This window comes from Coturnix japonica, chromosome Z, assembly GCF_054131305.1.
Source record: "Coturnix japonica strain WE chromosome Z, WE-NBRP24, whole genome shotgun sequence".
In the NCBI taxonomy this organism is placed as follows: domain Eukaryota; kingdom Metazoa; phylum Chordata; class Aves; order Galliformes; family Phasianidae; genus Coturnix; species Coturnix japonica.
Window position 1 is genome coordinate 26545380 of NC_140702.1, and position 14274 is coordinate 26559653.

The 14274-nt window shown below is 37.9% G+C and overlaps 1 protein-coding gene across 3 annotated transcripts in view; it reads right to left on the minus strand.

Annotated features, from left to right (window-relative positions):
• Nucleotides 1–1794: 1794 nt before the first annotated feature.
• The window catches only part of EPB41L4A (erythrocyte membrane protein band 4.1 like 4A), a 107604-nt gene continuing 95124 nt past the window's right edge, over nucleotides 1795–14274 (minus strand). For all 3 annotated transcript variants that reach the window (XM_015849456.3, XM_085529865.1, XM_085529864.1), the window contains 6 exons: nucleotides 13299–13418; nucleotides 8996–9043; nucleotides 8701–8769; nucleotides 7779–7889; nucleotides 6931–7012; nucleotides 1795–5458 (listed from right to left, as the gene is read on the minus strand). In XM_015849456.3, coding sequence (XP_015704942.1) covers nucleotides 5333–5458; nucleotides 6931–7012; nucleotides 7779–7889; nucleotides 8701–8769; nucleotides 8996–9043; nucleotides 13299–13418 — 556 coding nt within the window. In that variant the 3' untranslated portion in view covers nucleotides 1795–5332. The remainder of the gene's footprint in view (nucleotides 5459–6930; nucleotides 7013–7778; nucleotides 7890–8700; nucleotides 8770–8995; nucleotides 9044–13298; nucleotides 13419–14274) is intronic.

Genomic DNA, 14274 nt, shown 5'->3' on the forward strand with positions numbered 1-14274 from the left:
TTAACTGCCAAACAGAAGCAACTGCCAAGACTTGCTTTTTATCACTTTTGGGTTACCAATTCACTACTTCTGGTTAAAATACAGGAGTTAATTAGTGTATAGAACATAATCACTGAAACCACACCCTTCTGTCGCACTGAGAGTGTGTTAGCTGAGTTATATGCTGTGGTAAGGAAAAGCAGAAACATAAACTTAGCAAACTTATGTTTAATAATCACAGGAGAGGTGCTTTTTCCAAGTAAACTTGAAGTAGAGTGAAATGCAATTTAAGAATGGGAAATTATTTTTTGGTTGATTTTGTTTTGTTTTCAGAAAAAAAGTTCATTAATTATTTGAATTAAAAGAGCAAATGCTAAATTTCTGTATCTTAAACTGTGTAATAATGTAAGCAGATGATTAATGCAACATTTAAGCACAAGTGGGAGTTAATTTCTCGTTTCTCACAATGGAAGGCAGTTTAGACAAGTGATTAATTTTTAGTGATTCAGAATGTAATTACTGGATGCCCTTGAAAGCTTGAGGTTGTGCTAGGGACTACATTTCCTGAAGTTACCATCTGTTCAAGAGTTCTGTGCCTGGGTCTGTGTTTCTGAATTGCACGACTGACAAGGCTAGTTCTTAAGACGAAAAAAAACAACAAAAGCTGCCAGCAGCCAGTACCGTTTTCTTGGTGGCTAAAATGTTCACTTCCTTTCAACAAGAAAAATAATGGGTAATCCTAGGCATCAGAATGTATTAACTGTCCCATGGTGTGGAATGAAGAATGAAAAAGGAAAGAAGGTAGAGACGGGAATATGCAAGGGGCACTGATCACAAAAATGGTAATGATGAACAGAATGATGGCAAAAGTAAGTAAATATAAATGCCTCAGGACTCCCTTTCTTAGTTTTTGGGTTTTTTTGGTCATTGTTTTTTTTATGAGCAGCTAACTTGAATTCAATTTTGGAAAAAAAGTGAGGAATCTCAAGTTTTTCTCCATTATTATTTTTCGCTAACACTGTCTGACAGGCAGATCATTTTATTAAAATGAGCTGAAAGGATAAGATTCCCAGGTGACCTAGGAGAGTAAGAGAGCAGAGATATTTGTGCTAGATCAGCATTGCACCAATCCTCAATTCTGCTACCTATTCTGTGGAATAAAGTATTAAAGCTAAGAAACAGAATTCTTGAAAGGTGTGCACAGAAAGAGAAGTGTCTTGTTCCAAACTGTTCTTTAACCTAGTATGCTGCATCCAGCTTAATGAGGGCAGGTTCTGTTGAAGGAAAAAATGAAGGAAATGGTAATAAATTTAACAGAAGAATATGAAGAAAGTCAAGTACATGTTGATATCCTTACTGAGGAAGTAATGCACAAAACTGGACAGTTTTTGAAAATTTAACTTTTTAGTAAAGCAGGTGTCACATAAACTAACCAGCGGGGAGATTAGAGGGTTTCTTAACTATTACTGAGAAGGTAGGAGAGAAAATAGGCACGTAAAGGGGAGATAGCATTCGCCATGCTGATAATCTGTATATGTTTGGTTTGGTGGCTAATGTAGTCTGTTGACGCTTTCTGGTGATTTTTTAGATAAGGAAAGAATCTGTACCACAGATAGATATACTGGAAGTATGAAATACAAGGCTGACAGCTTTTTGCTACCAGGAAAAACAGTTCATCTGGAGGAGCTGTATACTCAAGTGCATTTTACTTCATACTACACCTGTTTTTACCAGATGGTCCTGTCAAATGAATGCATGTTTATAAGGATTTCCTCCTTTGTGTAATGTAAATAAGACACACAGGCAACAGTGGAATGCTCTAAAAATTCAAGTTTTACTTGACTTTTTTAAATAACCTGGACACAATTATTGACACAGCCATCTATCAAATTCAGTTTAGAATAAAGCACACAGTTGCTTCATGAATACTTAATGTACACAGAGCATATGAATCACATCATTGATATGTTTTTGTATGTTGTTTTAAAACATCTTTCTAGAGAGCTTTGAATTAAACAGGCTTTCCCAAAAGAAAATTTGCTATATATCCAGTCCACTATTCACCTGTACAAAGATGACTGATTTGGCAACTTGTAATGACTTTTTTAACCAACATTTTCAGTAGAATGAGCTTTTTTTAGAATATGAGTTGTAATCTTAGGGTCACTGATGAGAAGTGCAGTGTAGAAAACAGCAGGTCAAGGCTAGCTCCCAACGAAAGAAATCAGCCAACAAGCAGGGGGACCAATCCAGACTGTGACAAAATTTTTGCAAGTTTTGTGGTACAAATAGCAAACCCTCTTCATCATATAAAATGTGTTTTACAAAGAGAAAGATCTACGCTGTTGGCGTAGCTAGTGAGTTCTGTGGATTGCTCATTCATAGCATTTACAGAAGTCTCAGGTAAGTACAGAGGCACAATGTTAAAGCTGTTGGCCAGAGGTCACTTCAGCAGACTGGAAGCACAGAGATATGTCCTTGTTTTAAGACTGCAAAGTTGCAGGGCTACCATAGCTGTGCCAAAAAAGTGCTTTTCATGACCAATATCTTGAAGGTTTCTCACACAGAACTTACAGCTTCACAAGCAAAGGTGCCTCTCCTGAAATGACTGAAGAGTAGAAGCTTGAAGGGATAGGAAGTGCACGTTTATGGAATAACTTGATTTTTCTGTTTCATTAGCTGACAGTGATGTCCATGTTTTGGTTTGGTTTGCCACCAATACTAACATTTAAAACATGTGCTAAGTTTGGGCTCCCTTGTGCTGAGGAAAAAAACTATAGTAATTCTCCAGACTGGTAATCAGACATGCTAAAATCCTGCTTCCTAAATAATCTCATAGGGAACACAGCTAACTCAAATCCAAGACACCACAAGTTTCTCACTTAAATGCAAACAATTTGGCTTGGCTAGAAAACAGCTGTGAACTGAGAATTAAAATCTACCAACAGCAGACTAGGTACAAGCCTATTTTCTTATGCGGTGGGGTAAATAATATGCCACAAATCTGGCTGATGGTATTCACCAACAATACTCAAAAGCTCCCAGGCAGATGACAACAAACAGAAAACATCAGGTTGGATATAAGCCTTAGAACAGTTTTCTTCCTGATCAATAACATTTGAAGATTGGCAAGATACAGGCAGTATGTACAGATAATGCACAATAACAACACCAGTACTCCTAAAAGAGCAAATGTGTTCTACTTGCCTGTGCCTGAGTAAGGAATCCAGAATGACAGCAATGATTGAGAAAGCAACAAACTACAAGTGTGTAATTCTCCAGCATGGAACATTTCCTTGAACAAATGAGTGGCTTTGATTACATGAGACTGTAACTAGTTCTTGTGTGGTTTGTTGTATTTCAGTAGACTTGCAGCCTTCTAAAAGACTGTGATGACCTCACCAGAACCTTTGCACAGTGTTAGGTTTTCTTTTTGTGTTTTGTTCTTGCTGTTTTGCTTTTTATAACAGTGCTTGTAAGAATGCTTATCAAAAGTCATAAAGGGGTTACTTTAAACTGGAATGATGATTGATAAAAGCCACTCTCAACAGTCTGGGGCACTTTTTAGCAGTCTTAGAAAGCAATCTGAGCAAGTACTTAAACAAAGCTCAGCAGTGTCCTAGAATGAAATCTCCATGAAATTCAGAAGAGCATCCATGAAAACAGCATTTGCACTACCGCCGGGTTCTAAGTGCTTTCCTCCTCCTAGAACTGTTAACTGAAGAAGCAGCACTGTCCAGAGCACTTGAAAACTACTTGAAAGAAAAGAGATTACCAGATGAATCTGCCTTGCCTGAAACAATGCAGTATGTCTCAGCCTGCAGACTAATCTGTGTTGTAATGGGAATTTACGACATATTATGTCTACCACCCTAGCTAGCAGCATCCATCTGACCATCTCAGTTCATTAAAGAATTTAGGAATACTGTAGAAAATAAAACACATTATGCAAGATTTTACTTCTCACTTTTGTTAGGGAAAATGCCATGTTTTGTAAAGCGTAACTTTGGTGCCATATGTATACCCCATCCCATAAAAAGTACTGCTTTTCTGAAAGGACTGTAGTCCCCTGGTATGGTCTTGCTAGGGGCAGAAGACAGAAGACTGTGAATCACTAAAGACAGCAGGTTGACTTTATGGAGGATAAGCATAAAAAAATGGTTTGCTAAGCTTTGCAATTAGCAAATCCAGGCTGCCCGAACTGTGGACAAACGGGTGTCAGAGGAATTTTGTTTGAAGTGACAGGACATGAGAAGAGCTGGGCATCATTTCAGATCTATAGTGTGAGATAACATGCTCAGTCTGCAGCATAATTAATTATTCTACCTACCCTGACAAGAAAAAAAGTTGCAACTATCATACCTGAAATACTGCCTTTGTCATTTTATCATCATAGAAATGGCTCAGAGAGGAATAACAGAAGGTATCAGCATTGATTATTTTGTATTAAAAGAGATTAAGGCAGGCTTTGCTAGTCTAGTCATTAAAAAAAAAATAATAAAAAGAGCTATTTCCTAGCTCTCTTAAATCCTATTCTACCAGTTTTATTTAATCATTACTTAAGTGCATCGCTAAACAATACAATAGATAAGTACATATCCCCTATTTTTTCCAGTATGGTTTACCATAAAATGACAGTCATATTTTTATGGTATGGAATGTTCAGTTAAATAGGCCCCCTGCACAGAAGGACATAAGGACGTTCACCATCCAGAACACTATTGCTGAGAGAGTGTAAGTGTGTACAATTTGTGGAACTCTTTGCTACAGGGCTTTGCTGAATTTCTGAGTTAAAAAAAAAAAAAAAAAAAGGATTCTGTTGACAACAGTATTAAAAACACCAGCATATCTTTTTACGATATAAACTGTGTAAGAGTTAGCAGTCCTTATGTATCAGGGCACAAGTTGATCACCAGATGAAATCATGAAGATGATTCTTCCTAAATCACACTGTATTGCACAACTGGCCAAAAATATGACTTATTTTGCTTCTCTTGAAGCATCTCCCCATCATGTTAGTTAACAGTCATTTTTTAGAAAGAGGCTGTTCAGTTACAGAGGAGACCATAAAGCATATTTTTCTGTAGCTATTTTTGTTTTTCTTTTGTAAATGTAATTGCTGATCATTCTGTTCTATGAGGATTTTCTGGTTGACTAATCAGCTTCTCCTCAGTCATGCCCCTAGAATGGTCCAAGTGACAAAGGCACTGCTTGGCCCTCCCAGCAAGCAGGCTGTGTTTCTGAATGTCCTGTAGAAACTGCCACTGCTTCAACTTCAGTTCCTTCCCTTGCACGCACAAACAAACACACACACATATTCTTGCCTTCCAAAGAATGTCTTCCAGTGCAGCAGTCAAGTCTCTACCTTAAAACGTGACACCTGTACAGTTTTTATCGTTTTGGTGGTAGTTTTAATATCGACGTTAGTAGATAGCTGAGACTTTTCTTCTAAAAGGCTGTCTTTAGATCCATTTCGTCTCTGGAGGGAAAAAATTAAAATATCTTGTTGATAGGGCACAGAAGAATTTAAATACCATGTTTTGATAACTGCAGCTACGACTGCTGCAGGTGAAGGATATGGCAGTTTACAGATACATACAACAGGGATATGAAAGTCTCTACACTGGATCGAACAGAACCTTTTCATCCCTCTTGCCTCCTCCTCCTCCTCCTAGCTACTTCTCCTCTGTGCTATTTGGATTCATATTCCCTACTCAGGAAATTCCACAACTAATTATTTGGTATTTAGCCAAATACAGCAAGCACCATTCGGTGGGAACTGATGGCCAGTGCTGTAAGGAAGTTCACTGCTAGCAGAGAACAGGCTGTTTGTTAGCTAGCCTTGAAGTGAAAATAAATCTGATTGCTGTTTTAAAGTTGTTTGAATTTAAAGTGATTGTAACTGTCTATATGACAAAATATGGCAAGTCTTGCCAGTTAAATTCTGTGGTGTGTCTGGAGCCAGGAGCTAGACTCGATCTTTGTGGATCCCTCCCCACTGGGGGTATTCCATGATTCCATGAATTAAGAATCATACTCATTTTTTATAGAACATGCCATTTCTTACATCTAACATCTCATTTCCAGCACTGATAGGAAGAAAAAAAAAAAAAAATCAAACAAATACTAATTAGTAATAAAAATCAGTCTAGGAGAAAGGAAGATTTTGCAGTCTGTCTATACAATTTTACCTAGGTATATAAAACATAGTATTTACGTAAGAAAAGTTTCTTGTAACTACATAGCTTAGCAGGAAAAACTTCCTCCAGGTACAACAGCAAGTAACTCTTAGAGAAGCAGTACATACCTTTCTAAGATCTGGAAATTAGATGGAAATATGTCTGGAATTTTTCCTTTTATGTTTGTTTTCCTTTAGATTACTGGTTTAACAGAACTGCAAGTTCTTCCTTCTCGTTTTTTAAGTTTAATATAGCTATCCAATCTAAGTAATGTTACCATAGCTTCAGATAGAAGCTAGTGCTTACAGTAAGTTTTCTCCTTTTTAGATTTCAGTCAGTTAAAAACTATTCAGCATTGGAAGAAAAGGAAAAAAAAATACTTCAAGCCTGAGCTTCAAAAGAAGGAGGAAAAAAAAAAAAAAAGACAGTGAATAATAATATTTAATAAATGTTGAGAGTTGATTATCCTCTTGTAGAGAACTGGTTATGTTCTTAAGCATGCATCCAACTTACACTGAGAAAATATCTTTAATAGCAGAAGCATGTGTCAACTGCAGGCATGTGCTACAGAATTCCATATATTTAGAAACATAAAGAAAACATAATGCAAAACATAAAATTTCCAGCTATGATGTTGTTGAAAAAAAAAAAAAAAGCTTTTATTATCACTGAAAAACAACCTATTTAAATAAAGCACTAGATCCCCTTCTGCATCAAATAAATAAATAAACAGATAAACAATGGAAAATTGTAAAGATGGGTAATTACTAACCTGCTGAGTAAACTGGATGCCAGGACCTTTAACATCTGAGGATCGTGTAACAGGCAGTGGAGGCACCAGATCATTTTTAGCACTGGAATTAGGATATTACATAATTAACTGCTATAATGAAGTAAACAATGAAATGTACACAAAAGTAATACTTAAACTAACCAAGGGAGTTACCTAAGCAAACTCTGGAATCCCAACACCTGAGTTTAGCCATCCGAAAGCTATCATGCTGACTATTAATAGTCAGTCAATGGAGGAATCAACCTGGCACCTTTCATCCCATCCTTATTCCTGGGTCTCTTACCTCCTGGTCTGGAGGGACAGTTCATTTTCATGTGATCATGCACATGCCAGATGTCTCCCAAGGTCCCATCTAGCTGAAACTAGCCCCTCAAGCCCCTTGCTGCAGGGTATAAGCATTTTCTCTACAAAGCAGTCTTTTAGGAAAGACTGACTTACCCACTGCTGGGTACACAGGAGTTCCTGTGAAGCAATTTACTACAAGTGACATTTTGATACTAATTAAAGACGTTATGTATTTGGAAAGCAGCTTGTGAATTCTCCATTTAGGAACTTCAAGTCTTACCACAAAGGAACAACAAAGGTTTATTCTCCATATTTTCACTTTTCTGAGTGGACCAAGCAAGCCTCTGTGGCCAAAAGAGACCAGACATGCTTTTGTACTTCTTTGAATCACATAGGTCTGAAGAGCTACAGGTTTACTTATCCTTGATCCTATGGCAGCAAACAATCACATGTAAGCCCCTTCTAATCTAACTGCAAGTGAGCTCTGAACAATTTCTAAGCCAGATTAAAACAGTACTTTGCTAATAATCCCAGTCACGTACTTCACTTCAGACAGAACAGATCTTTCACCGTCAGAGCACTGGGACCGCCGATACTGACGGTAACTTCGAGGTGAATGTGAATGCCTAATGCGTATTGGGTCGCCTTGGGTCCTAGGAGAGACACAAAATTCACAACAGCAGGTTAATAAATCAGACCTTTGGAATAAAAACAAAATGCAGCTGCCACCTGAGAGACCCTCCCTTTTGAGTCTGTACCTGGAATTCAATGCTTTATAAGTGCAGCAATCACAGACTAACATGTTGGTTTTAAAGAATGGAAGTATTTAATACAGAATGCCTTAATATATGCAGCTTTAACGTCACCCTTTTCTGTTCAGTGGTGCTGAGGAAGCAAATTATAATGCAAAGCGTGATTCCAATTCTGTCACAGGCAGCTGCCTGCATTAAGACATGGCATCCCAAATGGGCAATTATCACAGCAAAATAGATGCCTGTTCTTAAGGAAAGGGCTATGCAGTGGCATCTGCCCATGATAAGTAACGGAGATGAACAAGTCAAACAGTGCTTTAAGTGGTCACAATAAAAATGTAAGAAGAAAGCATAAATTCAAGAAAGAAACGTGTTTATTTGCATTCAATTCTCCTCGATTCTGTAATGCATAGCACATAGAGTAGACTTGTGTACAGACTGATGTAGATACAGAGCATACAGACATACAGCAAGTCCGTAAGTATGTGACACAGAGAGAAAGAGAAGATTTTTTTTCATATTTGGGAAAGAAAATACTAGGTTTTAAAAATATGAAGTGTTTTTACCCAACCCAGGCTAGGCATACATCAGGGCTAGGTACAATTTTAGGATAATTTAAGTATAAATCCAATCATACTTCAGTATAACAAAGTTCATGTTAAAAAAAAGTAAGCTTTTATATTCACTAAGAAAAATCCTGATAGAAACTCACTCTATTTTCGTGTATGGTATTTCTTTCAATTGCTCCTCAGACAAGCCTGATGGATCCACAAGTTCCTTCCTAGAAAGCAATAGGTAAAGTAAAAAGTCTAATAGTAGCTCCCAACTTCAAACCCTTTTTGTTATTATTATTATTATATTCTGGAATCTTCTACCAGTCATTTATACCTGTATAATTTATCACAGCATTTAACCAAATCCAAAAGCAATGACCCATAGCCATAGGGAAAGGGATGTGATGAACCATTTGAGAGACAGTGCAGTAGTCATTCAGATGCTACACTTACTGAATATGTTTCCAGAGTTCTTCTTTAGCTTGTACATCTGGGCTTCTCCTACAAACACCAACAAAGACCATAAACCATGAAAACCATAATCCAACACCTTGTTGTCCAATAATCAGTGTTAAGAACACATCTTGTACAGAAATCATTACAAGCATAGTCCAATCATGACTTCTGCAAATAGAGTTTGTTAACTCATAAAATACATTAAAGCATTAAATGCTTTAATCTAACTGAAAAAAATATTTCCTCTAACCTACAAGTACTGATCCACTAGCGAAGAATGTGCTTAATATATCAATGACAGAAGGGCTCCTCTTTGCAAGCTATAGCATTATCCAGCCGCTACTACCCAGTTACCCAGATGAAGACAGCCTGTTCTAGAATAACCTCTTAAAAAGGAGAAACTCTGTGACCCAAGGAGCTCTCTGTGAACAGGGAAAGGGACAGACTATGCCAGTCTGGCACAGCAGTTGTCCCCAGTACTCACTGGCAAAGGACCCACTGCTCTACTGTGCTCACAGCACAGTCTTTGCTTTCTTGTCATTTCCAATTACAGTTTTTCCTCAGTTTACTTAGCACTGTCATGTCTGGGAAAAAACAAACTAAAAACAAACCACCACCACCTAAAAGCCAGTAACTCTCTCCCACCCAACCACACATCCTCCACACCAGGTCCGTATGTTAGCATGTAATTAATTCATGGAGAAATTACATAGCTAAAATCATGATTTCTGCAACACACATATAGAGATGTAGAAAGGTATCACTGAGTAGCAAGCCTTATATTTTTCCAGTGAAATACCGAAAATGTTGCATCCAAACTCGATCCTCCTTTCTTTTCTTTTGCTTATTTTACATCACTGCAGGGGTTAATGTGAAATCCTCATTGATGCTGAATCTCAAATCATGTAAGAGATTAAATAAGCACTCTATGCATTGGCAGGGATAGCATTTGCATAGAGTAATCAGATAACCCTTTCATTGGGACTATACTATGTCCCATATGTATGGGACTATACAGCCACAGTCACAAGTAGCATGCAGCATTACTTTTGTTAGTGCTCAGAGGTTTTTGTTTCTCTGTGCACTTGTGTTTATTGTAATGTATTTCATTTTCTTATGTTTTCACTTCTCCCATCTCACCTCCCTTATTGCATTTACTTTGCCTCTTCTTACACCAACCCATGTTTTTTTTTTTTTAACTCTCTGACATAGAAGCTTGTTATCCAGTGGCTTTTAACAGCCCTTTGCACCCCCGACTCCTGAACTGGTTTCTCCTTCTCGGCAATCCCTTGGTCACAGAGCAGCAGCTGCTGTATCTACCCAGGGACTAGGGAGAGGGAATAATCTGGCAGTGGGGAATGCAAAGGCTCAGTGAAAAATGCCCTCTTCTTCAGAGAGGCTTTGTCATGCCTGCAAGCCCCAGTGTGCCTGAGGAAGCACAGCCTCTCATTCCTCCTCTTCCTTTCAACCCACAACTCCACTAGTAAGGAAGCCTCTGCTGCACAATTCCTGTACAGTCAAACATGGCAAGCCACGAGGGGAAAAAATATCACAAAGGGGCTGGAAACAATAATTTCTCATGTAAATACCTTTAGGAATTCTCATCTTAACATCATTTATTTTCCACCTGCTTAAGAAGTGTTACATTACTGGGATTACCTCGCAGCACTTGTTCAGCTTAACTCCCAACAAATAATATTCAGGAATATTCTGAATAAAAGCATTTTTTCTATGAAAAATGCCTCCTTGTAAGGCAGTAGGAACATTAGCACTCTGAAATGAAGAAAAGTCCGTAGAAGGAGATGTCTTGTTGGAGTGTAACGCAGGTACTGTAAATCCTGCATTAAAAAGCTATGTTTGTACAGCTCTGAACAGCCTGTGACATTGTATCCTCACAGCCAGATCACAATGCCTCTTTCCCTTTGTTTGCAACTTTTTTATTGTGAATTGTTATACAAATCATTGTTTGGACACATGATCTATGCTTAGATTGTCTTACTGCAGTATCTGAATCCAGTTTTGAATGGACAACAGTTTACAAACAATTTGCTCACTAATCAAATTCAATGATGTGCAAGAAATCCAGTGGGAATTCTCTGAGCACTGAGTCTCTAGTATCCTTTGTTTTTCTGTTTGGTTTTTACTAGCTCAAACAGCCCTACATTTTAATATGGCCTGCGATATATTTTGTGTCTGCATCTGCATGCTTATTAATACTTCAGTGTGATTCACAAACAGTAAATTTAAATAGCCATGGAATTTCAATGGCCATTCTTCTTAATTAAAAAAGCCCTTTGGCTACACACATGTTTCAGACAAACTCTTGAAAACAAACCCGGCAGAACTAGAATTCAGAGCTCTCTATATCTCTGATTCCATTAGAAGAAAGAAAGGTCAAATTCTTGTTAAATATTTTTATTCCTGAGACTGAGGAGACCCCGAACCCTGCCACCAAGAATGATTAATACCACTCATTATCAAACAAATGTAATACAGCATGCCAGACACAATAAAAACGTTTGCACATTCAGAATGGACATTTAGTTAAGCCGACTGAAATAACAGACTTAATGTGAAAGGCCTCAGCTGTATTATTAAAATGATGGTTTTCTATGTGCAGATTGAGATGACCATATGGCCAGATCTAAAAATAAAAGCAGCCATACCTTACACTCTAGGAAATAATTTCCCTTGCCTCTGACCTGCATTCAGTCCTGTAAACAAACAGCTGAGCTGAACCAAATCAAATCAATGTTCTTATACCCTAATGTACCTTGGGCTAACCCGTTCATATAAAGGCATTTTACTAAACATTTTGAAATATGCTTCTAAAGGAATTCACAATTTACTTTTTCCATTCATGCTTCCATACGTTACATACCTACCCCACACATCACAGTTTGAGCTGGTGTTTTGTTTTTTTTCCTTCCCTGTTTTAACTGAAGAATGAGACAAAGGGAGGAATATTAATCATCACTAACAGAATACGGAGAAGAAATGAAGGGTCACCCAGAACCTTCGAGATTTCTCCTTTCTTTGTGTCATCTGCAATCTTTCCTTCTTTTGTATGACATCACTCTTTACTAGTAGTGAATTAGGGGCATATACAGCAGAAATTCGCTGTGCTGGAAATAAAACCCTTATCTTTCTCTCAGTCGGCCACAAGAGGGAGCCCTCAATGTCCTAGCAATGAAATCCACTTGGTGTATGGAAAAAACGTGAGTTTGCTATAAATTTAATCTAACCCAGTTTGCACTAGCTCTTATAAAATGTTTTTTAAAAAAAGTAATCAAAACCGATCAACTGTATTTTGTAGCATCCATACAAGTAAGCATTAATACCTCTTTATCTTTAGTGATTTATCATTGTGTAATTACACCCAATAAAGTTTGACTTCTGTGCAGCTGAAAGTGAACAAGACTGCTCAAATCTAGTTCAAATAGGAATTCCGACCCTTGAAAATGTAACACTAAATACTATTTCTCATTAAAAAAAAAAAAAGTAAACTATGAAAATGTAGATAAAAATTAGTTCCAGCACCATGTGTAACTGCGAACAGAACTCAAGGGAATTTTAATACAAGAAGCAGAAGCGTAGATTAAATTACAGCAGGTAAGAATGAAGTTATTTATTAAGGCATTATACAGGCTCTGCTGGTCTGTTCTCAACATGAAAGGTAAATTTAAGAAAAGACATTAAAGGGAATTCTCTGCATAACTGTGTCACAGAGATTACATATTGTGCATCAGTGCTGGAATGGAACGGTTCACCTGATTTAAGCAGGCAGTGAGGATGGGGACACAGTTACAAAGATTACTCTCTATTGTTTTTCTCCCAGTGCTACATAGCTGCTTTCCTATGTACCAATGACAACTGGACATGAAGACATGAGCAGCTAATCTCATCAGTAACAATGCTGCAGGTGTTGTATTGATGAAAGACGTGTACACGGACTTCACAAATTCCTGTATCTACCACATAAAATCTGAATATTTTCACAGACATGCTGTCCAGAAGTGGGAACCACTGTCCTCATAGAATTATAGACCTCACTGAAGGCAATGGAGAGAGTCCAGGTGTGTTACAAAGCTCTTTTTGTAAAGTTATTCACTGTCTGAAATACAAACCCCTAGATTGATTCAGACCACAAAGAGAAATCTGCTTAAGGAAGGACATGCAACATGACTACTGCTTCTCTTCAGCAGTTGAGAGCAAAAACCACACTGGAGGTGTCCCTCCCACATTTTAACACACCACAGCAGCACTAATTCTCATGTCATAGTGGTCAAGGGGTACATACGATCGAGATCTGTGCCTGGATCGACGGTAGTTTGGATCTGCCTGGTTCTTCTCTTTCTGTCGTCGTAGCACAGCTTCCCACTGAGGAGCTGAGTCAACCATGTCATTTTCTTGCCGTAATCTGCAGAGAAAGTACCGGAACTTAGTCTAAGGTTTACAACACAGAATGCTCAGAGGCAGCAAAGAGGGTGTTTTTTATCTCCACAGAAATCCATCTCCTGCAATGCAATATTTTTACATTTTATCTTGCCAACTTTTGAATCATGTTCCCAAAATACATTAAATGCAAAAACCTGTATAAAACATAGACTCACTGATTTGTTTTATTTAGCTCAAGCCGAAATGAATCAATCCAAGACATCAAAACAGACCTACAACTCAAATTTACCCTGTTTTCCCAGGTGGAAATGTCTTCCATCTGGAATGTTTTTGCTATCCCACTTAGATGCTGAAGTCCTCTTCATATACAGCAAGCATAAGCCCAATACTGTGACACAAGACTCCAGTACTACTACAAATTAATCATCTCCTTTGTCACCCAAGGCCTAGCAACCCTTCCCAATGAGCACCTCTGGTCCCTGGAACAGGCACAAAGCCCAGACAGAATGGGAAAATCCCATCACAAAGGAAACAATCTCCTAATTTTATTTATCTGACAGAGGGAGGCAAAAAAACTGAGAAAGGAGGAAGTTTTTAAACTCCAGCTCTGCTCAAGTGTGGATAGGTGTGAAGCATGAGATAAATGAGTCCTGCTCAGAGGTGCAGACAAACTCATTACTCAAACAGTCGTGGAACTAACAAGGTAGAAAGGAATGTGAAATCCTAAATTCTGTGAATTATTTCATACACTGAAGTACACAAATTCTTTTGGATCTAAGATATTGTAGTACCAGGTGATTTTCATATGTGATTCTGTTTTCTTCCCAAGTCATGAATCCCATTACTGCAATGTATTAAAGATTACAACAGATGTCAAT